This window comes from Talpa occidentalis, unplaced genomic scaffold (genome assembly GCF_014898055.3).
Source record: "Talpa occidentalis isolate TD23 unplaced genomic scaffold, MPIMG_talOcc4v2.1 talOcc4.7, whole genome shotgun sequence".
NCBI lineage: Eukaryota > Metazoa > Chordata > Mammalia > Eulipotyphla > Talpidae > Talpa > Talpa occidentalis.
The window spans coordinates 61,095,424-61,121,556 of record NW_023605083.1 but is presented as its reverse complement, the minus strand read 5'-3'; the positions used below and the strand labels follow the sequence as shown (position 1 = coordinate 61,121,556).

At 40.9% G+C, this 26,133-nt stretch overlaps 1 protein-coding gene across 1 annotated transcript in view; it reads left to right on the top strand.

Moving 5' to 3' along the window:
• The first annotated feature begins 222 nt into the window (after positions 1–222).
• CTNNAL1 (catenin alpha like 1) overlaps positions 223–26,133 on the top strand; it is a 61,817-nt gene continuing 35,906 nt past the window's right edge. The window contains exons 1-6 of the mRNA XM_037494214.1: positions 223–445; positions 10,901–11,090; positions 17,798–17,985; positions 19,539–19,658; positions 22,928–23,017; positions 23,929–24,099. Coding sequence (XP_037350111.1) covers positions 305–445; positions 10,901–11,090; positions 17,798–17,985; positions 19,539–19,658; positions 22,928–23,017; positions 23,929–24,099 — 900 coding nt within the window. The 5' untranslated portion in view covers positions 223–304. The remainder of the gene's footprint in view (positions 446–10,900; positions 11,091–17,797; positions 17,986–19,538; positions 19,659–22,927; positions 23,018–23,928; positions 24,100–26,133) is intronic.

The window sequence follows — 26,133 nt, the reverse complement described above, 5'->3', positions numbered from 1 at the left end:
CCACGTGACCGCGGAGACCCTCAGGTGTCCCGTTTCTCTGCGCTAACGCGGCGAACCCTGCTCGGCGCCCTTCGGAAGAGCAGCGGGAGACACCCCGGGGCGGGGCATAGCACGGAGGGGGCGGGGCCCAGGTTAGGGGCGGGGCCCCGGCGGACCTACCCCTGGGCGCGGGGGCGGGGCCCGGCGGGGGCGGGGCCTCGGGCGGCGCGGGTGCCCCGCGGCGGCGGCGGGCGGGCTGGCTGCTGGCTGGCGGGCGACGGGCCGCGGTGGCGCGGTGTCCCGGCTGCGCAACCAGCCTCGGGCCATGGCCGCCTCTCCGGGCCCCACCGCCGTTTGCGGCGCCGGGGCAGTGCCTGGCTCCGGCCCGTCGGGCTTCGCCTTGGACTCGGGACTGGAGATCAAAACTCGCTCGGTGGAGCAGACGCTGCTCCCCCTGGTTTCTCAGGTAAAGTAACGCCTGGCCCGACCCCTCGTCTCGCCCCGGCCGCTGCCCGCGATGGCGGCGGCCCCTCGCCCGACCCGGGCCGGGCCGGGGCGAGGCAGCCGCTGCCCCACATTCCGTTCGCGGACTTTGGCGTCGGTGTCCAACCGCCGGGCTGGGGTTTGGGGACAGGCCTCGGCCGAGGCGGGGGTTGGGGGGGTCTGGACCATCCGAAATCCAGCAGCGAGGCCGAGTGGGCTGAGCTGCAAGCAGGCTGCGGGGCTGCGAGCCCAGGGCTGACCCGAGTGCCCCGCGGGCAGGTGCGCAGCCCGCCGACCCCACAGACCTGCCTGGGGGCGCCGCTCTGGTGGTCCCCGGCCCAGGGAGGCCCTCTCCGCTGGGTCCCACACTGGCACTTAGGGGCCCTCTCCGGAACTCAGGGGACCTCCTCGCTGCCACTGTTTATTTAATCCACTGCTGGCAAACGTTTGAACCCCCAGTGCACCCCGGGACAGTCGGGGCGTTCCGGCTGGGGCATTCCCACCGGCCTCCAAGTCCAGCGTGCTCCTCTTTGTCCTTTTCCCTGCGTGTGTGTCGGGTGCCCTTCTCCCATTCACCCCTGACCATCCTGCCCCTTCCCTTTAACCTGCCTGCTCTCTTCTGTTGGCCTTTGTCAGGCCTGGCCTCGGCGAGTGAAGTGAAGGGCTATCTGCTAGTTAATCTAGATACACACCTTTTTGCCAAATCCCAGGTGGGATGTGTGCTTTATTGTATCTCTTGGTCGTAACAGGAATCAGGAATCAGCTAGTTGATGCGCTTGGTTTTAGAGAAGCTTTTGTTTTTCTGAGCAAGTTATATGCAGCCTGAGGGCTAGAATTCCTCACCTAGTTCTGTTGCAAAGTGCCAAGCACTGTGGGAAGTGAAGAATTGTGCGCCTTCAGGAGCACGTTGGTGATGTGTGACTCACAGCTAGATTGTAGTGTTTTTATGACTCACGCTAGTACTGCTAGGATTTTAGAGGTAGAAGGAATCTTAAATTAAAAAAGTTAGTTCTTACAGCATCCTTGACACCTAGTCACCAATCCCCCTGCTTACACATGTTCACTCATGGGGAGCCTCTGTCTTTTCCACAGAATTATAAATGCTTCCTCTTCTTCCCAGCCCCACAAATATTTGAAACCAACAGTTACATATATCCTTAGAGCTCTGTTAAGCTGATTAAATAAACTGCTCCATTTTCTTAAACTATGCTGATTTTTTTTAAAGATTTATTTATTTATGCAAGCATTGGGGGACAGGCTAGAGGCGCAGTAGGGTGAGAGAATTCACCAGAGACAGACCAGGGAGCAGAACAGGCAGAAGGACCGAAATACACTGCTGAGGGGAGCAGCAGGGCAAGACAGGAGAGGTCTGCCGGGCCATATGGGAATCTCCCTGGCTGGCCAGTAATGGAACCAGCGCTGCAGAGGCTGAGGACAGCTTCACAGCGCTGCCGCTCAACCCTCTGCGCCACCGGGGAGGCCCTAATCTATGCTGATTTTAACCTAATGGTGAATGCTGATACTCCTCTCCCCCTTCCCTTCCATGTCTGTCACAGGCCCTGACCAGTGATAGGAGTGATAGGACCATTTAGCAATCTACCAGCACCACCAGTACATCAACAACCAAAATTGAGAAATACTGAAGTAGTTTTAAGAGCCAGAGAGTCTCTTAAAACTACTTCAGTATTTCTCAAGGGAATGGAAGAGTTTAAGGTGACAATATTTTACCCATTTGTTTAACAATATGTATATAATACTATGCTCCAGGCTACATTATAAGCATTTTATAAATGTTAACTCATTGAATTCTCTTAACAATCAGATATATATTCTTATTATATGGATAAGGACACTGAGGAGCAGTGTGATGTTAAGTAACTTTTTTTTTTAAGATTTATTTATTTATGCATACAAGAACAGGGGTGCAGACCAGTGGTGCAGGGGGTGAGAGGATTCACCAGAGACAGAGTGGGGAGCAGAACAGGTGGATCCACTGAAATGCACTGCTGGGAGAGGGGTTGAGCCAGGACAGGTCTGCTGTGCCCCATGTGGGTTGTTCCTGGCCAGCAGGGGATTGAATTCCTGCTGAGGTGGCTGGCAATAGCTTACTAGCACTGTCTTTAATCCCTGAGCCACCACGGAGGACCTAAGTAACTTGTTATGGGACTTTCACCTGGAAATGTCAAACTGCGATTTGGATCTAGGCAGCCCGACTCCAGTCTTGTGTTCTTAACTCCTCGATATGCCGTGCAATCTCCAGAGATCAGAAGCAGGGATGAGGTCAGCTTGTAGTAGTTACAGAGACGACAAATTGGAAGTTGTTGTAATCTGAGGAAACTTGTAACTTCTTACAGTATCCCTGCTAAAAATGTATCAGTCCTACAGCTCTGTATTGTGTAACTCTGGCGTAAAAGAAAGTGGACAGAGTAGGAGAATGGAGGAGGGAAAATATGAATAGCTGCTGAGACTTAATGAGAGGACAGTGCCAATAAGGGAGAAATGCCAGTCTTTCCCACCCTGTTAAAGATTCACTTAGGGCTATTAACTACACTTATGTATCCATACAGTATCTTTAGCATAATACCACAACTGATATTCCCAATAGTTGACTGTGCTCACTGACAAAAAGCTAAATTATGCTTAAAATAAAGAAATAAAGCATGTCCAGAAAACTGAACAAAGCAGAGAAGTGTGGAGTATAATTTAGAGTGATTTTAAAAATTCAAAGTATAGCTTTCTAGAAAGCTCATATTTCCAGGAATCTCATTTTCTGTGGATGCTGCATTACAATCCAACTCAATTCTCACCATTTATCTACAGGCTATTTAAAGAATTTTAAGCAAATGTGTGTTTTTACTAGCTGCTGCTTTGTGAGGACCAGTTTTCTAACTGGGAAACAAGATACAGAATTGCACATGCCAAGTGTCAAATGAACATCATCAAAAGGACTTAGAGAAAGCTTGAGTTTGGAATCTGGAATGATGCCATAGAGAAAATAGGGTCCTGAGGTGAACAAGTAGGATTAGCGTTGTACTGTTTAGTGAGTTGCAAGCAGATAGTTCTACTCTGATATCCAGCCTCTATGGACTCTCCATAGAAAAATGCCTAGATTAGATTCCTTATTTTAGGAATGCAAGATTGTGTCTATATTAGACAAATGTATCCACTTTCTGCATTCATGGTAGAAAATATACATGTTCTTATCAATAGATAAAGAAAAAGAATTTTACTAATTCAACTTCTAATCATGATCAAAAGCGCTTAACAAACTAGTAACAGAAGACTTTCTTGCCTTGACAAAAAGTATATACAGAAAACATATAGTTAACATCATAGCAAGAGGTCAAATTTAAAACAAGCATTTCCTTTAAAACTAGTAACAAGAGGAAAGATGCCATTATCAGAGCTTCTGCTCAACACTGTACCGGAAATGCTAAGCAATGCAAGAAGACAGGAACAAGTGTAAAGTATAGAGATAGAAAAAGATGAAAACTCTCACTGTGATATAATTATCCGTACAGAAAACTCAAGTGTCTACATATAAATTATAAAAATCAGGAGGTTTAGAAAGTTCACTGGATGTAGGATATTAAAGTCAATTGTATTTCTCTAGATTAATAACAAACAGATGAAATAATTCTAAAAAGTGCCACTGTCAAGAGTAAAATTGACAGCCAAAAATCATGCTCCAAGAAATATATGTACAGCAAACTGTACATATCAACTTGAATAGAGTTGATATCCATAAAGTTGATATCAAACTTTATGGAGAAAATTTAAGAATCTCATTGAAAGTGAAAGTGGATCTAAATGGGAATGATATTCACTCCCATTTAGATCATGTGTTCATGAGTGGCTGGAATGACTTAATATCACGGGCATATGCATTTTCCCTATTGATCTGTAAATTTAATGCAATATCAATGAAAATTTCAGTAGGATTTTTGAGTAGAATTTAATAAAATTCTAAAATTTGTATGAAGGAACAAAGAGCCAAAAATAAAGAGCAGAGGAAGAAGGTGGGTGAGCTTGCTTAATGTAAGACTTATTATAAATATCTATAGTAATTAAGACAATGTGGATTTAAAAACAGAGGTAGGCAAATAACCAGTGAAACAGAATAGAGAACCGAGAAACAGATCCACATAGCTAGGTAACTTGATAAATTAAAGATTTGTCAATGGGGAATTGAAGAACCTTTTTTTAAAATGGGGCAAATATAATTGGTTTTTCTTAAGCAGAAATAATGAAATTGGATGTGTCTCACATATGTAAAAAATCAATTCCAGATGGATTAAGGACGTCAATACAGCAGTGCAAACTTAAAATACTTACAAAAAATAGGTAGGGCAATATTTTTGCCACTTCATGGTGGGAAAGGATTTCTAAATACATCAAAAGTACTACTCTAAGCAAAGATTGATAAATTTAACTCCATTAAAATGATGCACCTCTGTTCATCAAAATTGAGAGGGATAAGTCATGAAGTGGGAGAAACTGACTGCATCACAAATAACCAGCAAATGATTGGTAGTACCCAGAATATATAAAGGTCTCCAATGAGACAAAAATAAGATTACTCCCTAAAATTGGTAAAATAGTCTTCACAGAAGAGGAAGCAGATGGCTGAAAGATATGTGAAAAGTTCTTCAACTTCATCAGAAATCAGTGTCACAGAAGTTCCAACCACAATGAGAACAGTGTTGGTGAGGAATGTGGAACTGATGGAAAATATCCATTGTCCAACTACTGTGGGAAATAGTGGTGTATAATCTATTCAGGTTGCAGGTGGCTATCACCAATGGCTCAGCAATTACACACCCCTAGAAAATCTGCAAATGTGTTAGAGGCATGGATTGTAACGCTGACAGTCTTTTTACTTATAATGGCCCCCCAAATGGAAACTACCAAAATGTCTTTTAATAGTAGAATGTTTAACTTGTGCTGTGTTCATGACATGAGATCCTATGCATTGGGAAAATGAATGAACTGCAGCTGTAATTAGCAGTATGGATGATTCTAAAAAACATTATGTTGAGCAAAAGAAAATTTAAAGGTTAAAACATAGACAAAGCAAAATCATTATTTATGGATATGACATGTGCAATAATTGTGTTAAGGGACACAAAATTTGGAGAGTGGTTTCTTCTGGGACAAGGGAGGGTGCTGTAAAAAGAGGGGGATATGCAAAGGGCCCATGGATTGTCAGAGACACTGGAAAGTTCTCTTAAGCTTGGTGATGGGTGAATGTGTCTTTTCATTTCTTTATACTGTTAAGCATATATGTTATTTACACTCATTTATTATATACTTTTAATTCATTCATTTTTTAAAAAGATCCCTGGGCTGAAACATTTTCTGGAAGCAGCTTCCCACTTTCTTTAATAATGGCTTTATTCTTCCTGTCAAAATCCCCGTCCCAGTCTTAGAATGTTTTTATTCAAGGAAGGGAAGAGAGATATCTGCCACATGGCTCCACCCTAGTGTGGAATTTATTCTAACACCCACTAATCTTTTCCTGTCTGTGATAGATGTATTTCACTCACTATTGTACAGACCCTTTACAGTTCTAAGGTAGCTCAACTCCTCTTCCCATACCTCTGTGTGTTGTCCTAGAAGCTTTCTAGGATCTTTGTCTCTCTAATTTGGAGATAAATAGAAGGCATTTGGGGTCTTCTTTTACTGATGTGTATTTTGTTATATGTGTGTTTTTCATTGCAAAGGTAAAGCACATAATTCAAACAATAAAATGGTATATTAAGTAAGTGCCTATTTTAGGGCCTCCCCTGGTGGCGCAGGTGGTTGAGCACCACACTGTGAAGCTGTCCGCAGCCTCTGCAGCGTTGGTTCGATCCCGGCCCGCCGACGAGGGTCCCACATGGTGCGGCAGACCTCTCTTGTTGCTCCCGCAGCTCCCCTCAGCCGTGTATTTCATCAGTCTGCCTGTTCTGTTCCCTGCTCTGTCCCTGGTGAATCCTCTTACCCTCCCGCGAATCTGACCTGTACCCTGGTTCTTGTATAAATAAATAAATAAATCTTAAAAAAAAAGTAAGTGCCTATTTTAAAGCACCTCTCTTGATTTGATGTGTTTTCTTCCATATTGGTTTCTGTAGCTGATTAGCAATTTTTTTAAAAAGATGATTTATTTATGCATACAAGAACTGGGGTATAGGCAGAGGTGTGTGTGTGGGGGGCGGGGGGGGCTTGAGAGGATTCGCCAGAGGCAGAGCGGAGAACAGAACAGGTGGATTGACTGAAATACACTGCTGATGGGAGCAGCGGCCGAGTCAGGAGAGGTCTGCCGCACTATGTGGGTAGCTCCCTGGCCAGCAGGGGATTGAATTCATACTGCAGTGGCTATGGATAGCTTCACAATGCTGTGTCTTAACCCCTTGTGCCACCAGGGAGGCTCTGATTGGCAGTTTTTTATATCTAATGTTTTGGAGGACTTACTGATAAATTCCAGAGACCATCTCTGTCCTGGGTTGGTTCCTTTATTCTTCAGGTCCCAGGGAATTAAGGCTTTGTTCTTTTATCTAGGTCACTACCATTTTCTCCCCTTCCTGGTCTTCACTTGATTTCTTGTCTCCTGGCAAGATGAGTTCTGTTATTGTCCCTGTTTTTACAGATGAGAACACTGAGTCACAGAAAGGTGAGATAACTTGCCACAAAGTCACATGGCAGAGCCAGAACTCAAGCCTATCAGAATTCATGTTCTTAATTGTTAGGACACAATTTACTAGAGATTGTTACTTTTTGACACCCTTTGTTAGACCTTATCAGGTAAGTCCTCATTCTTATTCTTTTATTCCACAGTGGAGTCCTATGTAGCAGATCCTCTTTCTTTCCCATGGAATGGATGCCTTCTCTGTCCACTTTTTCCCTTCATTCAGGCATTTTCCAGACTGGTGTCAGGGCAACTCCAGGGTGTCATTTCCAATTTATTTTTGCTAAAAATTTATTTGGCGCATTATCTGAGGAAAAGGTAGCATACTGATTAAGAGGATACACAGCTTACTGGTTTTGTGACTTTGGGCAAATTCTCACCTCTTCAAATTTCAGGTTCTTTATCTGTAAAATGAAGGTAATAATTGCATCAACCTCATGTAAATGTAAGCATTAAATTAATTAATACATGTAAAATATGGATAGGTGGGTAGGATGCTACGGTTGTGCTTAAGGTTAAATGTTAACTATTAACTAGTCTTTTTTTTGATAAGGAAATTGAAAATTAATCTCAATTTTGTAAAGCTGTGTGTTTGAGTATATATACTGCTAAAATAATACTGAAAAGAATTGTGCCAAAATATGTACAGTATAGTGGCATTATGGGTTATATTTATTTAGGCTTTTAAAAAATTTCCCATCATTTTTTTAACAATCAGCATTTATAATTTTTGAGCCTTCCCTTTAAAAAGCTCAAAAATAATTATAGGACATAAGTAGATCTTTTAATATGGAATTTTAAAATTGACTTGGTTACTCTAAATATCAGTTTAAAAGACATAGCTGTATTTGGATTGAACATCTTCCAAATTGCTTTGAGTAAGAGGAAGACAGCCACGCCTAATTATCCCTAATTATGTACCAGGGAGAATGCTTGTAGGAAAGCAAAATGTGTGTTTCAGAAGGGAACAATAGTTGGTACTTTAGCCTAAACTGCGATCTTTGCTTTTTAACTGAAAATTTAAAACTGTGTATAAGTAAAATACAAGTAAATACAACTTAAACTCCGTTTCAAATCCAGTGCCTTTCAAGGTCCTCCTTTTGTCGTAGATGGTAGTCAAGGGCTCTGCTCTCCAGGTGGTGCTCAGAACTCCCAGGGTCTGTGAAGTATGGAGAAGGATTAAGCTGGTTTGAATAAGATTCATATTTGTTTCCTTGCCTCCAGACCTCACAAACCTTAGTCATCCTCAAAATTCATCGATAGCAATTCTTCTTTGACTTGATTACCAAATGAGCTTTTAGGTAATATTTTATTTTGATGAAGTATTCTCCTCCCCTCCCAAAAAATCAGAAAGATTGAAAATCTTCATTAAAGGGAAGAGTTCTAGCAAGATTTTGGTGTCAGATAAACTTGGCCACTTTCTAGCTGTGTGAGCCATGTACTTAATTTTATTCAGTCCCAGTTTTCTTACCTCTAGTAATATCTAAGGATTAACTGAGAGAGATAAGTATAACCTTAACTGAATGCTTACTATAAGCTGAGTGCTGTGGTCAACACACTATTTGAATTTTTCATGTAATCTTCCAGCAGAGGCCAAGAAGGCAGAATGACTAAGTGGTTTTGTAGGTAAGCTCTGGAGTCAGAATATCTGGAGTTAGATCTTAACTCACTGACTTCCTCATTGTCCTTTTTCTTTACTGTGTGTGATGTCAAGTTTCCTCATTTGCAAAATGAGGATATTAGTACTACTAGTATATTAGTATTTTTAGCATGATATTTTATTGGGATTTTGTGAGGCATTATGGGTAGTATTTGAAAGTATAACCTTGACCAGCATTATCCTGATACCAAAGCTGGGTGAGGACACTATGGCAGGCCCTCAGAAAACATCCCTTGTTATACCTTTGATGAGGAAAGAAAAATCATGGGTCAAGATCAATGAAATAATGTTATTCAAGGATTTGCTTTTGTTATATGTCATTTCACTTCAAGTCACACTTCCCAGGAACCTATCAATGATATTAGGACTTAGTGTACAATAAAATGTTAGAGGGCTACCCCACTGTGAAATGGGTGACTGACTCACCTACGCGCACAAGAGGGACTTATAATGAGACTTACAATGAGACTCAACCGCAGGCATACACAAAAAGGTTAATAAAGGGTTTATTTACAAAAAAGGAGAAATGAAAAAATGAATAATTTAGGGAGAAAGAGAGAGAGAAATAAATTGGTGAATGCGTCCTGCCAATTCCACTGAACTGGAACCCCAATAATAAGCTGAAAGCCAGCACAAAACCAAGGACCCCCCAAGGCCCACCTGTCTGGTAATATACAAAACCTGGTTGCTTAACTCCACCCTCAGTCCCCAACAATCCTCCTTCAGTGGTGATGACATTATGGAATTTGTAGTCTCATTTCACATTGGGGTAGCCCTGTAACACTTTGTAGTCCTTGGTCTGGGGTGAGGGTGGGGGCCATAAAAGGAAAACCATAAGCCATTATTCCTCATGAAAAACTGCAAAATTTCTCAACAAAGTAGTATCACGAGATTGACGTCCAGATACTGACTGAACCCACAATAATCATAAGACTTGACTAGGACTGGATAATATGTTCCCAAGTTTACTCACTTGCCACTGGCAGGAGGCCTCAGTTTTTACCATGTGGGGTTCTCTATAGAAATGCTTGATGTCCCCTATAATGCAGTAGCTGGTTTTCTCCCACAGTGAGTGATCCCAGAGAGAAAGACAGAAGTTACAAAGTGCTTTGAAGCATACCTTTGGTTCCACTTTATTCTGCTCATTAGAAGTAAGTTCAGCCCACATTTAATGTTAGAGAAGGGAAGATCCACTGCTAGAAAAGAGAACTATTAAGAGATTTATTTTGTAGACATATTCAAAAACTACTACAGAGAATATGCCATTTTCTGCTTAAAAAGTTTTCCTCACACACTTACAATAGAACACAAACTACTCCAATTCACAGCCCTATGTAGCTGGCCCTTACCCATCTGTTGGATATTGGTGTTACACTTGCCTTCTAGCCCACTGTTATTAACTATTTCTGACCTTACCTCACTTCTAAAATAGGACAGTCTCGTTCTTCAGGGAACTGCTTCCCCACTTTCCTTCCCCCCACTTTTCTTTTTCTTTTTTTTAAAAAGATTTATTTATTTATACAAGAGCTGGGGTACAGGCCAGAGGCTTGGGAGGGTGAGAGAATTCACCAGAGACAGCGGGGAGCAGAACAGGTAGATGACTGAAGGCACTGCTAAGGGGAGCAATGGGTGAGGCAGGAGAGGTCTGCCGCGCCATGTGGGTCTCTCCCTGGCCGGCTGGGAACTGAACCCACGCTGCAGAGGCTGCGGACAGCTTCACAACGTGTTGTTCAACCCGCTGTGCCACCAGGGAGGCCCTCCCCTCCCCTTTTCTTTTTAAAACAATTATTTCTAGAGAGCTTCTGTGGTGGTGCAGGGGTTAAGTCTCAGTGCTATTAAGCTATCACCAGTCACTGCAGCATGAGTTCTACACCCAGCCTGGGAGCTGACCCACATGGCACAGCAGACCTCTCCTGTCTCACCACTGCTCCCCTCAGCAGTGTATTTCAGTAGATCTGCCTGTTCTGCTCCCCAATCTGTCTCTGGTGAATCCTCTCACCCCCTGTACCTCTGGCCTACACCCCAGTTCTTGTATGCATAAATAAATAAATCTTTTTTTAAAAAGCTGTTGAGATCAAATTTAAGCAAGTTTCTTTTATTTTTATTTTTAGATCACCACACTTATCAATCATAAAGATAATACCAAAAAGTCTGACAAAACTCTACAAGCAATTCAGCGTGTAGGACAAGCTGTCAACCTGGCAGTTGGAAGATTTGTTAAAGTAGGGGAAGCTATAGCCAATGAAAACCGGGATTTGAAAGAAGAAATAAATATTGCCTGTATTGAAGCTAAACAAGCAGGTATGTGTATATTGAAACCTCTTTATGTTAATTGTATTGCTTTGGATATGATGACAAATGACTGTTTTATTTTGAGTCAAGATGTATACTATGCTTTTAGTCTTGTGATTCTAGTTGCTTCGGATATTAAGGACATGGACTAGCTTCTTGTATTATTGAACTTTTCTTGGGTCAAGTCCTAAATCTGAAACATTGAACTCTTTCACTAGGCAAGGTAGTAGACTACCAGCACTGCCAGCAAGTCATTAAAATGTGGGCGATACAGAGGAGTGTGAGTCCCTGGACTCTACCATTGAGGAGCATAGAGTTTACTTGCCACCATGCCAGAAGTGGGAATGAAAATTAGCATGTTCCTGCATGCTACTGCAGACAAATGACAGTGACTTGAAACTTCACAGTGTCCCGCGGTTCTCTGTAGGTGATGGCACAGAAACCTGAGTGAACCTGGCATGTTTGATGCATATAAATATTTCAACTTTGTTGAAGTATCACTTTTCCATTTATTCTCTCAATAAATATTTACCAAGTGCTGGCTATGTGTCAGGCATTCTTTTAGTGCATACAAACATTGAATGTACAAATCAGTCAACAGTCTGCCCTCATGGAACTTGCATTCTAGTGAGGGAGACATAACCCCCCTTTAGTGAGCAAAGCCATGAATGAATGTATGAATAAATGAGTAAATAATGTCAGGTAGTGGTAGTTATCCTTAAGAAAATAATATCAGAATAAGTATTAGTAGACCAATGACAGTGTATTTTAGGGAGGACAGAGTTTATCAGGTTTTGTGCTATTGACCTTTTGGGCTGAATAATTCTTTGTTAATAAGTCTTTGTTGGAGTTGGGGGGCTTTCTTGTGCATTGTAGAGAGTTTCATAGAATCTGTAGCTTCTACTTATTAAGTGCCTCTAGATCTCCTCTTCCCCCATTGTGGTAAACAAAAATGTCTCCAAACATTGTGAAATGTTGTTTGCGGAGTCAAAACAACTGCTAGTTAAGAAATTGCTGAGATGGAGATTCAGGAAGTTCCTCTAAGGAAGGAACACTGGGGCAGAGTCTGCAATGCAGTGAGGGCCCAGCTATACAAATAGCTGGGGGAAGGGCATTTCTGGTAAAAAGAGCAAAACTGGGGACGGTCTTTTGGGAAAAGATAGGAACTTTGGACTGTTGTTCTGAGTGTATGGGGAAACAAGGGGGAGGTTTTGTGTAAGTGGTGACAGAATCTTATTAATCATTCAAAAGGATGACTGATGGCTTTTATGTAGTGTATCAGTCTTAGGAGGTATAAGGGAAAATCAGAGACTATGTAGGAGGTTGTCCAGATGATAGATGATGGTGACTTGGATTAGGTGATAGCATTTGGGGTGGTGAAAGCTGATTGTATTTGCATATAATATCAAGTCAGTACTGGTAGGATTTGCTGGTAGTTTGGATGTAGGATATGTCTGAAAGAAGAGTCATGGACAACTCCAAGGATTGGAGTATGAACAGCTGGGTAAATGGCAGTGCTGTTGACTGAAATGGGTGACGTGGAGCCAGGTGTATTTGGAGGGTCATCACAAAGAGAAGGGAGTGAGAGAGATATGACCAAGTAACTACAAAGGGTTCAGTCACATCATATTCTTTGTGTTGTATGAAAAGCCTCAGGCGTTATGCTATAGATAACAGATGAGGAGTTTTGAGCCAGATGAAAAACATATAGTTTTGTGTTAGAAATCTATTCTAGGAAAAAAAAAAGAAATCTATTTAATTCTGGAGGAATTGAATGAAAGAAATTTGATTGAGAGTTGAGACTAAAAGCAGGGAAATTATTTTGGAAGCTTTTTACAATAAACCAGGCTAAACCAAGGCAGTGTCATAGGAATCTAAAGAGCAGGAAGGTACACAAAATACTCATTAAGATGGTTAAGTGGATAGCACTTGGTTACTGATTAAACAAAAGGGAGGATTCTGGGTTGACTCTTGGTTTTCTAGCTGCTCACTAGGATAGAGATTTTATGTGGGTAAGGGGATGGCCTTATTTTCATAAGCTATATTTTCTTACATTCTATTTATTTACTTTTTTTAAAGATCTATTTATTTATTTATTTATTTATTTATTTATTTATTTATTTATTTATGCAAGCACTGGGTATAGTCAGAAGCGCGGGAGGGTGAGCAAATTCATCAGAGCCAGAGCAGGGAGCAGAGCAAGCAGAAGGACCGAAGTACACTGCTGAGGGGAGCAGCAGGCGGCAGGAGAGGTCTGCGCGCCATGTGGGACCCTCCTCCCGTGGCTGGGGAGCAGCTGGGGATCGAACCGGCGCTGCAGAAGCTGCGGGCAGCTTCCCAACCCAGCGCTCAACTGCTGCGCCACTGGGGAGGCCCTACATTCTATTTATTTTTAAAGATTCTATTTATTTTTGCATAGAACTGGGGTGCAGGCCAGAGGTGTGTGGGGGGATGAAAGGATTCACCAGAGACAGGTGGAAAACAGAACAGATGGATCTACGGAAATACATTGCTGAGGGGGGCAGCTGCGCCATGTGGCTTAGCTCCTTGGCCAGGGATTGAACTCAGGCTGTGGTGGTGGTAGCACTGAGACTTAACTCCTAGGCAACCAGGGAGGCCTTATTTTAATACATTTTAAAAATATTTGCAACAGCTTTTTTTAAGTAAAAGGTATATGTGCAATAACTTCATTAAAATGGGAGATGAAAATAAATATACAAAACTTTGGCCAACTTTGTCACTCTAGCTAAGCATGAAATTTATCTTTGGATTTCCTGGAAGGTGAGACAAAAATGTGGGAAAGAAAGGGTTATATAATTCTCATTGTTGGAAGGAAACAAACCAGCTTTTCAAGAGTAGAGCCACTTTTTTCCTGGCACTAAATTACTGTGTGGGTGCTTATACAACGAACGTTACATAATGCAAAGGACAATTCACTGGAGATGTGGAGATATTCTTCATATTACTCCTTCCTAGAGCAACCCTTCACTAAAGCAGGAGTAGGGGCTTGGTAACGAAAGGGCATTAGAGTGCCCCTCACCTTATTGGCAGTGTGGTGTGTAAGGAAAGAGGGTGTGACCCCATTCAAATAGACTGGAGCTCTCTGCTGGTGTGGTCGGCTGAGACAGCCCCAGGAAGACTATGGAAGCCCTATGATATCCTGGGCTCACATGCAGCCTCTTCTTTTCTGAAGTGCCTTTCCCTTCTTGAGAACCTCCTCTTCAAGAAAGAGAGTGAATGAGAGGTTGCAGTAAACAAAAGCGCCATTTTCTCTTAATATATGCAAATTTGACTGAATTCAAATCATTCCTGAAATGTTTCTAACCCACTCAACCCTTAATAATATCTTTTTCCTCTGGACAATTTAGCATTCTTTTGAGGGAAATAATATAAAGTAGTGATAGGGAACTTTGATAGGGCTTTGAAGTCAGACGATGTTGATTTCAATTCCAATTCCACTTGCTAACAGTGTGATGTTCTGGCAAACTTTTCAATGTTTTTCAAACCTCAGTTTTCTCATCGCTAAAGTAAGGACAGTGTTAATGTCTTACGGGTATTGTGATGAAATGCATTTGGCATGCAAAAAGTTGCTCAATATAAATATTAGTTGTCATAATTGTTCTATTTTACTTTTCATTCCCTGTGTTGGACTCTTGCATGTTTTACTTTTTTTTTTTTAAAAGATTTATTTATTTATGCATACAAGAACTGGGGTACAGGACAGAGGTGTAGGGGATGAGAGGATTCACCAGAGACAGAGTGGGGAACGGAACAGGCAGACTGACTGAAATACACTGCTGAGGATAGCAGCGGCTGAGTCAGAAGAGGTCTGCTGCACCATGTGGGTTGCTCCCTGGCTGGCTGGGGGATCGAACTCGTGCTGCAGAAGCTGCGGAGAGCTTCATTAGGTTGCGCCACCAGAGAGGCCCTCTTGCATGTTTTACCTTTTACTTGGCTACTTGTCAAGCTTTATATTTTCTATGGAGCTCCATGAATATTTGTGTTTGACTGACTTTGGGTTTTTCATTAAAATACAACACTGGCTAACTATCTCCAACAAATTAAAAATGGTGATCATGAACCTGTAAGACCACCTCAGGACTTTTTCAGAGAACTGTTTATCTGAACAGTCTACATTTTAAACAACTTTATATGTTTGGAGCTCTCCAAATGTTATCTTTCCATGTATTCATGAGTTAAATGCCTGAGGTTTAGTCAGAAAAGGCAAGGTTAAATAATGCCATCTGTGCTGGCTCATATGTAATATCTTTGCTGATTGAGAGCTACAGGAAGAAGTGACATTTTACTCAAGTACAGAGGAAACATTTTAATCCTTTTAGCTATTGCTGATAGAATGTAAACTGTTATTTTTCCTTCTGCCCTTTTCTGCGTGCATTAGGTTTGATTTAAAACTCCTTTTTTCTCTGTATATTTTGCTATATAAACTTTAGTTACCTATCACTGTAACAAATTAACCCAAATGTAGCAACTTAAAAAAAAAAAAGTCAAACATTAAAGACACACAGTCTGAGGATTAGGAATCAGGGAGCAGTTTAGCAGCTTGATTTTCCTTTAGTGTCTCTCCTGAGGTTGCTATCAAGGTATTGGGTGGGCCTGCAGGTATCTGAGGACTTAACTGTGCTGTAGGGTCTGTTCTCCCTCCCTCTTATGTCACTGGAGGGGCTCCACTTCTTTGCTGGCTATTGGCCAGAGGCCTTTGTTTCTTCCCACTCTGCCTCTTAGCTACTTAAAATTTGTTAGTAGGCTGCTGCCAGACAGAAAGAGCAATCAAAACAGCTGTCTCAGTATCTATAATCTAATCTCGCAAGTGACATACCAACACCTGTGTGGCACCAACCCTGATATGGTGTGGAGGGGAGGAACAAAGATGTAGATTCTAGGGGTGAATAGTGGGGAGCCATCTTGGAGATTGATTACCACAGGCTTCGTCTGCGAATGGAATGTTAGCTCTTGCCATCATACATAATCAATCCACATTTAGTGTCACATCATTTGGGTTTTCTTCTGTCATTTCAACGTCCTCTCATCCAAAACTAAATTTATCATCTCCCTCCCTATGTCCTTCTGATTTTCTTTAAATGACTAAAGGTTACATCCTTGAAATCAATTTTTTTTTCAATTTTCCTTGCCTTCTTACACTTTCCATGTAGTAATTTTATGTTTTCTTTATAAAATTATGAAGTTATGATATACCATATCTCAGTATTTCCAGAATAATCTTTCTTTTATTGCCCTGGTTAGTAAGACCCTTCCATAGCCATAATTCATATTACTGCTGGATTTGTAGCTTGGCTCTGAGTCTCTTTCCTTCCAGTCAGTCTGTTGTATGTGCTCTACCTGACTAATCTTTCTCAATTCTGACTTTTGTTATATCGAACCCTGTGATCTGTCCATTAAAATTCAGACACTTTTACATGAGATCCTTAACCTGTGGCCTGGTATATTGTTGTGTATATATAGTAGTAGTGACATTATGCTTCTGTGAGAAAATCAATCCATTATATACACAGATTTATTTAGCTCCTAAAAAATTATCTTAGCTCTCTATCTTAGCTTTCTAAGCTCTTGTTACGTTGAACAGTAAGGTTTGGAAAAAAAATACAGGTTGGTTTCACTTTTGAGGAGAACAAATATTTATATTGTTTTATCAATGAATAATCGCTTCTACAGATACCAAAAGTTTTGGTAGCAATGATGAAGAAGAGTATTTCTCTAGAAGGTTGGAAGTTCATTTCTAGAACAGTTTATGCTGGGGATCATAAAAAGTGTAAATTCAAATAGTAGGTCTGAGTGAGGGTTGGCCTGTGGTTTGAATTCTTAAGAGGGAGACTTCCTTTGTTTTATTTGCCCACCCAGAGCTCAGGCTGAACCACAGATGAACTTGCTTATTTTCTCTCTTTCCCTACATGTGATTGTTCTAGACCCCCTATTCATTGAGTATGCCTCCCATTGGGGCCTAAAGCCTTGTCTTCTCTCTTCTCTTCTCTTCTAAAGCAGGCACTGACCTTCCACCTCCCTTCTTTGCCCACCCATCACCCACAATACATCGAAGCCCAATCCTTATAACCTATGTATTATTCTGCTTTTAGAGTCTTTGGTTATTGGCTCTAGGGATTTCTCTGACTGTCTTATAGAGCAGGAATCTTACGACAATGTAGTTTGCTATACCATTGGAGACAGAAGCTATAACTCTTTTTTTTTTTTCTGGTGTAAAAGAACTGGGGTGTAGGCCAGAGGTGTGGGGGGTGAGAGGATTCACCAGAGGCAGAGTGGGGAACAAAATATGTGGATTTACTGAAATACACTGCTGAGGGGAGAGCAGGCAAGACAGGAGAGGTCTGCTATGCCATGTAGGTTGTTAGCTCTCTGGGTAGGAATTGAACTTAGGCCATAGGGGTGATAGTGCTGAGACTTAACCTCTAGGGCACCAGAGAGGCCCTGTAACATTTTTTAGACTCAATGAAGACAAATGTTCATCATGAGTCTTAAGAATGTATGATTATTTTGTCATGCAAGATCCTCTATGATAATACTTGTATTCCTCATGGAAAAGCAATTTCTTGTTCCTGACATGAGACTTCTGAATCATTTCCACTCATGTAGCATTTTACTTGCAAGATCAGAGAAAAGTCAGGATTTAAGTTTAAATGTGTCTTGTTCCCAATTTGACTTTCTCCCTTTGCCTTTCTTATTAGGAGAAACAATTGCAGCCCTTACAGATGTAAGCAGCTTGAATCATCCAGAAACGGATGGCCAGATCACAATTTTTACAGACAAAACAGGCGTTATAAAGGCTGCAAGATTGCTTCTTTCTTCAGTAACAAAAGTGTTGTTGCTGGCAGACCGGGTAGTCATTAAGCAGATAATCACATCAAGAAATAAGGTATTGCTTTTCAGGTGTTTCTATACTTTCAGGGTTGCCCAAGCAGTTTTTTTTTTAGGTTAATGACAGGTAATTTGGTAATGCTTGTCTATTTTAATTGTTTATATAATTCGAATTGTCTATAGTTTAAACATGGTGTTTCTTCCATATCTGTAATTTCTAAATGATGGGCCAAACCTTTTGAATGCAAGTAATATTTCTTCTCAGAAAACCATTATCTATTTGTAGAGGTGAATTGGTAAAAGCTCTCCATGTGTATAAATTATGGAAGTAAAGCTGAATGCCATGAGAATGTTTTTAGAAGAAGTCTAGTTGATAAAAATGCTGAACTTCTTAGTACCCTTTGTTCCCCAAATCAGAAAGTAACTGTAAGCTTGTGAAAAAAATTCTATCAACCACAGTTACCCATACTACAAAATTTCCATATGCACAGTCCCTACACTTTGCTGAATAATCACACAACTTATAGTATAAATTTAAATGCCACTGTAGAACTCTTACAGCTTCTCAGATGATGGTCCTGGGAAGCCAGGATGTGTGCATTCATTTCTTCCCCTGAGTTACTTCCTAGGTAAAGAGGAGACACTCAGCCTGGGAAGGACTGGTCCAGCAGGGTTTGAGGACAGAAATACCTGATGAGTAAATCAAAAAGTGTATGTGTAAAGAGAAAAAGAAATGGGAGAGGTAGATAGGGCAGTGCTAAAGGACAGGAAAATCCCTTCCTCTTTGAAAGATGGAGGTCCTGTGAGGTAAAGGCGATCTGCCTTATCTGTGCTCGTCGCCCACATTTCCCTTGCTGCCAGGGCAGATTAGCATGCCAACATCCATCATATCCTCATTAAAAATAAGTAAACACAGGATATCTGTGTTTTCTTTACCTATCTTGTGCTGACAAAAACCTAATCCAGTACTGTTATTTTAGAGAAAAGTATTTGAAAATGTGTTTCGCTTCTGTTTACTTTATTTCTAATGTCAAGAAGACACAGCGCATTGCCTGTTGGCTCTGCTACAGGTTCGCACTTTCTGTTCACCACTGGCTGCCCAGAGCTTCTTGCCAGTTCCTGACTGAGCTAAATTGTTTTCCTGCTCATAAATTCTTACTCTACAGATGAACTTCCTCCCACTTTTCTGAGACTAATGGAGTTCCCTGATTCTGGCTCACTGGACCTTAAAGCTTCTGTGTATCTTCTTTTATCCTCAACCCCTTTCTACTTCTCTGAAGATTTGATCACCTTGACTTGTTCATTCCTATCTCCTTCAGACTTAGCTACACAATCTTCTCTTATATATTTAGTCATTTCTTTTACTCTTTTTCCTTTTGATTTTCAGGTAAGCCCACGTCTCCTCATCCTAAAAACAAATCATTTTCTAAAAGATTCTAACCTTTGACTCTTTCTACCTGGACCCCTCTTTCTATGTCCTGTTGTCTGACTCCATCTCTGCTTTCCCCTAGAATTTAGAGTTTCCGTTTTTCCTTCTCTCTATTTAGCGTTGACAACCTCAATCTATTTCACGTCTACACATGATAATAAAGATATTGTCTATTTTTTCAGGTCCTTGCAACTATGGAAAGACTAGAGAAAGTGAATAGCTTTCAAGAATTTGTCCAGATATTCAGTCAATTTGGAAATGAAATGGTGGAGTTTGCACATCTAACTGGAGATAGACAAAACGTATGTATTTCCATTTAAGAATCTTCAAATGCATGCTTACTTGTTGATTAGAATGGAAGTGTGATCTTTGTGATCCTTTGGGTTAGTTCTTTGCTTGCTAAATCTATAGCCTTTGTCATAAATAAGCCAAGATAAAATGAGTAGGTCTGTATGTCTTTTCTTGCATATACAGCAGATCTCACCACACGCACTGGGAAAGGTCATACTTGCCTTCAAGGTTCAGCTCAAGTACTTCCTCATTTATGGAATGTTCCATTAGCCTATTTAACCAAAGCTAGTCAAATAACTTGTCCTCATATATATTCTTCTCATATTTTGTTGTTAATTTCTTTTTTTATTGTTTCTGTAATTTATTATATGTTTTTCTGCCATTATATCTTCCTGTAACTATTCTACATTAGATTAGCAGTAATAATGCAAGCCCAGTGTTTATTTGCATTGACTGTGTTTTAGGTGCTCAATATACATGATCTCACTTACTTGTGAAAACATTTGTAAGGTAGGTATCGTTATAATTGTTCTACACATGAGGAAACTAAACCTGAGAGGATAATAAAGGTGCTTAAAGTTGCTGTTTCAGCAGATTCAACTCTTTATGTCTGATTCTAAAGTCTGTAATACTCAAACTGCACCATTATAGTTCTTGTCAGGTCTGTTTCTTAATTTAGACTCTCTGCTCCTAGGCGTAGGAAGGTGGAAGTCCTTACCATATCCAGGATTGAGTTTTCCTGGTTGGGGAGTTTGGATATGTCATCCAAACAGGTTAAGTACCCATCTTGTCAGCAGATTAAGTATATAATCCGTGGCCTTGAGATGCTTTGGTATCACAGATGATATGGCTTTGCCATGAACTGGCTGCTGCTGGAGGTGGACCATGGGTATTGGGCTGGAGAGGGGCAGACTGGATCGTGACGCCTCACTTAGTACTTGTTAGATCAACCGGGTTTTCTTGAGGCCTCTGTTTTGTTCCATGGGCCAGGCCTGGAACAGACTGAGATGCCATCCTTCGATCACTTGTCACCATACATAAATGGTGTCATGGATGACTAGCAAGTGTTATGTATGGCATAGACTCTTGAGGCTCTGTCAGCTAGACCCACCAGTTGTTATACAGAAGAACTATCCAGTATGATAAAGACAAGAGAATGGATGGAAGTTTTAGAAGTGACCTCAACCTTTGTTTTTGACAGGTGCTCATGATGGATGATATTTAGATGTACAACACAGTCCTTTGGGGTATGACCATATGAATTGAATTAGCTTTTGGGTTGTGTATAGTTTCTCATGTACTTGGTGTTACTTTCTTTCCTATTGAAGAAGATATATTGGGATGCAAGTGAGTGGGAGTGATGATATTATAGAGATGCCTTTGAATTCTGATTTGCTAAACAAATAAAATACAAATCATTTTCAAACTTTAAGTCATTGTTATTTGTGAGAAAAGACTTTTCACTCAACCCACCAATGGAAAAGGACTGACAGTATGACAGATTTCAGTGTTCATAAGTAATTTTTATTGGAACACAGCCATGTTCATTTGCTTATATTTATCTACAGCACTTTTACCAACAATGGCAGAATTGAGTACTTTTGACAGAAACCACATGACCTAGAAAGCATAATACAATTATTATCTGGCCTTTTATTGAAAATGTTTGTTGAACTCTGATTTAGATGGTCGTAAGCAGATTATGTCCAAATTGCAATAACACCTATTCTGTCAAGGGCTATAGGAAGAGAAAAGTAGAGAAAACAAAAGAAAAAAAATCAAAACTGAGTTCTTCCCTGTTTATATCAGCCAAGCCATGGAAACAACATAAATGCCCAGAAAAGATGAGTGGGTTGGAAAGATGTGGTATATATACACAGTAGACTACTACTCAGCTATTAAAAATGAAATTCTTGCCATTTGAGACAAGGGGGGAGCTGGAAGGGATTATGCTAAGTGAAATTAGTAAAGGGGAAAGACAGATGCCTGATGGTGTCACTTACATGTGAAATATAGAGAAATGAAACCAAGGGTCAGATAAAGCCAAACTAATAACAAATGGTAGAAATCTGACTGTAGAACTGAGGCTACCAGAGAGGGAGGAGGAGGGGCAGGAATAAAGTGGCGGGGAGAGAACACAGTGGGTGGACTATGGTGGTGGACTAGGGGTGCTTGGGTGGTGGGTGAGAAGATGTAGAACCTATCACTCTAAAACACAAACATCATTGTAAACGAGTGTTGGTTCAAAAAAAAATTGTTAGGGGAACCATAAAAAAAAAGAGAAGATCATAGCTGAAAGATCAAGATAGAAAGAAAAGTGTAATTAAATAAATCCTGTATATTTTAAAATAAATCTTCATTTTTCAAAAAAAAAAAAAAAACCAATGCTTCCTTCACAATCCTGTTAAGGAAATTACATACCCAAGAAACACCTTAAAAACATTTCAGAGCAGCTAGTTGGCTGCTATTACCACAAATAGACCTCATTTGAGGTGAATAAGTACTTGGATGGGATTAATCAGACTTGATCTCTAAAAGAGTCGACTTCTAAGTATCTGTTTTGAAGGAACTAATGACCAACAAATAAGTCACTTTCAATGAAGTAATGTACAAGATGGTTGTTTCTGGTTAGTGACATGTGTAGATATGGGCCTTAGAATATCCCGTGTGACAGGCCCCAGAGTGTGGCGGTCTCTCCCAGGTCTCGGTTCCTGGTTCTGTGTGCTTACTAAGGGCATTTGTTTCTTTCCACTCTATCGGGTGACTGCATTTTGATCAAAGTGGTGACATTTTATAAAACTATATTCTGCCTTTTTTTACTTTATCATTTTTTAAAAAGATTTATTTATTTATGCATACAAGAGCTGGGGTACAGGTCAGAGATGTGTGTGTGTGTGTGTGTGTGTGTGTGTGTGAGAGAGAGAGAGAGAGAGAGAGAGAAAGGGGGGGGGGTTGGGGAGGATTCGCCAGAGACAGAGTGAGGAGCAGAACACACAGACTGACTGAAATCCTCTGCTGGAGGGAGCAGCGGGCAAGAAAGGAGAGCTCTGCTGCGCCTTGTGTATTTCTCCCTGGCTGGCCAGGGATCGAACTCGTGTTGCAGAGGCTGTGTGCTGCTTCATAGTGCGGTGCTTAACCCCTTGCACCACCAGGGAGTCCCTACTTTATCATTTTTAATGATATTTCCCAAATGTTGAGTATTTTTTGAATGAAAGATTTTTCAAAAAATTGGATTGTTTACCCAATCTTAGCCTGCTCAGTGATTTTATGTCATTTGTAGGATTTGAAAGATGAAAAGAAAAAGGCAAAAATGGCAGCAGCTAGGGCAGTTCTGGAAAAGTGTACAATGATGCTTCTCACAGCTTCAAAGGTAAGACAATTTTTGTTGTACTGAATTATAAATTAGAAAATCTAATTAAATGCATCCAGTTTATGTAGTTTTCATTTATAAGAAAGGTGAAAGTGTTAAGTTGGAATATAGGCTGCAGTAGCATTAGATGTTGGGGATCATACATGGTCACTGCCTGCAGGGTTTGCCTGTCTTCTTGGGGAGCCAGCACATTTGCTCTAGAAAAAGCTGGGCATGTTAGAATCTGTTAAGTAACCATGCCCTTTGTTTATTCTGTAAATTCATAACTCTAATTCTTTCTTCCACATGTCAGTTGTCAGTCAAGAGCCTGTAATTCCAAACAGCAGTTGGCCAACAAACAGCTTGATATAGTTCACCAGTGGATAGTAAACATCTCATTAGTGGTTTGTTTCTAATTGCCTTTTCTACTCCGAATATTTACCTTAGGCTATGATCATTGAAGCTCCCAAAATAAAATTCACTGGATTCCACTGGTCTTCTTTTATGTTATATCGAGGTTTTTGAAGTTTTTAATTTACATCATTTTTAAACAGTCAAAAATGCATCTATAGTCACACAACATTGGTTCATTTTTCCTCTTCCCTTTTTAGTTCTTGCACATGTATGCCAACATTTTAAAACAGTTTTAATCATGATGAAGTTATAGGGTGGCGGTTTTGGTTTGTTTTCAAGAATTTTAAGTAAACTTACTGACGTCTATAGTGTTGCACTCTGCCTTTTTCACTTAACCTTGCTATCGCTTTTTACTCATCCTGCTTCCGCTTTTAGTGAGGAGAACAGCTGGGTGAGCCAGGGACCCAGGAGATTTTGGTAAAGAATCATTTTTATTAGCATGACATGTTCCCTGTAAGATTTTATGTGTAGTGATATGGACCAAATCTTAAAAGAAAAACGTTTCAATTGTTTTGAAGACATGTCTCAGGCATCCCAATTGTGAATCAGCCCATAAAAACAAGGATGGTGTTTTTGACCGCATGAAAGTGGCATTGGATAAGGTCATTGAAATTGTGACTGACTGCAAATCAAATGGAGAGACTGACTTTTCATCTGTCAGTATTTTTACTGGCATTAAAGAATTTAAGGTAAGAATAAAGGCACTATGTTTCATTTTTTTCTTTCCATTTCAAAGGCACATCATTATATGTAATATCCATATCTTTGTGTATTATTTTAGAGTAGCTGCTTCACAAAAGCAGATGCTTCTTTTTAAGGCATTGCTGCTGTGCACAAACTTTATATTCAGTAACACTGGGTTAGTGTCATGTGTACTGAGAACACAGCTTTGGGTTATAGGGGTGACTGTAGCCCTGTTCCTTGGTGGTCAAGCTATAGCTTCCTGGTGTTCTGATCAGTTTCCTGTCTGACGTGATCTGTTCTCTTGGGATTCCTGCTCTTCCCCGAACCAAAAGGTGATACTTTGAGTTATAGTAATAGTACTTGTGCTGATGGTAATTTAAATTAGAAAAGGGACAATTTACATGCTCATATTTATTGAGCCAGCCCTACTGAGTACTTAGCTATTTGTAATCCTCAGAAACAGATACTAATTTGCTGACTCGGAAGTGCCAGAGTTGGGAATTGCACCTAGGCAGTCTGACTCCAGAACCCCCACTTTAGAGCAGAACTTCCTATCAGAAGTCAAAGAAATGGTGAAAATGCTTTCTGGGTAAGAACAATGTCTGAGTCAGGAGGGCCCTGGGAAATCATCAAGCATAACTCCCTCATTCAACAGGTGGGAAAACCAGGGCCTAAGAAGGTACCCAGTATGTCCAGCAATGTAATGGACAGGGCTGTGATAGGGACTGTGGGCTTTTACTGCACTTTGCCTTGTAATTGTGTGATGGGCTAAGTAGGAACATGGGGTTAAGGAAAGTAATGGAAAGAACATCTATTTTCAGGGACTATGAGCTCAACAAACATTTCACTTGATTGCTGACTTCCCTTGTTAGGTGGACATTATGATTCCCACATTTTGAGGAGGAATACTAGTAAGTGCCAGGACTCTCTGATCTCAAGCCCATGACCTTCTAGTCTACACCTTGAAGTCAGTCCTACCCTAAATCACTTCCTGAGAGGAAAAAAAAAAAACCCACAAGGACAGTCATTCTTTTAGTTTTTATTGCTGAAAGAGATCATAGAGATTATTTTCTAATTTCCTCTTTTTTTTTTTTTAAGGTTTATTTATTTATGCATACAAGAGCTGGGGCACAGGCCAGAGATGTGGTGGGTGAGAGGATTCATCAGAGACAGAGTGGGGAACAGAACAGGCTGATTGACTGAAGTACACTGCCGAGGGGAGCAGGGGCGAGTCAGGAGAGGTCTGCTGTACCATGTGGGCTGCTCCCTGGCAGGCCGGGGATGGAACTCATGCTGCAGAGGCTGTGAATTTCTTCATAGTGCGGTATTTAACCCCTTGCGCCACCAGGCAGGCCCTAATTCCCTCTTTTTATGAAAGCTAAGGGAGGAGATGCTTTGTCAAAAGTCAAAGAGTAATTTGGGGAGCAGGAGGGTTTGGGCCAGGACTTTTGCTTCTTGAGTTGCATTTCTGGATCCAGGCTGATGAGGAGCCTTGCTGTGCCTTTGCTGCTGCCGGCTGTTCTCGCTGCAACTTCTGTCACCAGCAAGCATTCTGAAGCACAGACTGTTATGAAGAGACTCAGTGTCCCCGTCAGTGGTTATCTTTTGGTGTTTTATGTTCTTCCGATGTGCAGTATACTTTGTAGGGGAAACTGGATACTTGATTGTGTATTCGGTCCTGTGACTACATGGACAGATATTGTGAAACAACATAAATGAATAGCCTTCCAAGAAAAAAAAGGACTCTACTAAAAACATGTATGTTTAAAAACATGTATGTTCTCTTAAAGGGAAAATGAAAAACTTTAGCATAAATGTTGTTTCTTCACATGACTATTTTGCTCTAATTTTGTTTAACTTCTCTAGATCCTCATTGTCAATTTCACTTTCATCCATGTTCTTTCCTTGCTTAAAAATAAATGCTGTCGGGCCTCCCCGGTGGCGCAGCGGTCGAGCGCTGGGTTGTGAAGCTGCCCGTGGCCTCTGCGGCTCTGGTTCGATCCCCGGCTGCTCCCCGGCCACCGGAGAAGGGTCCCACA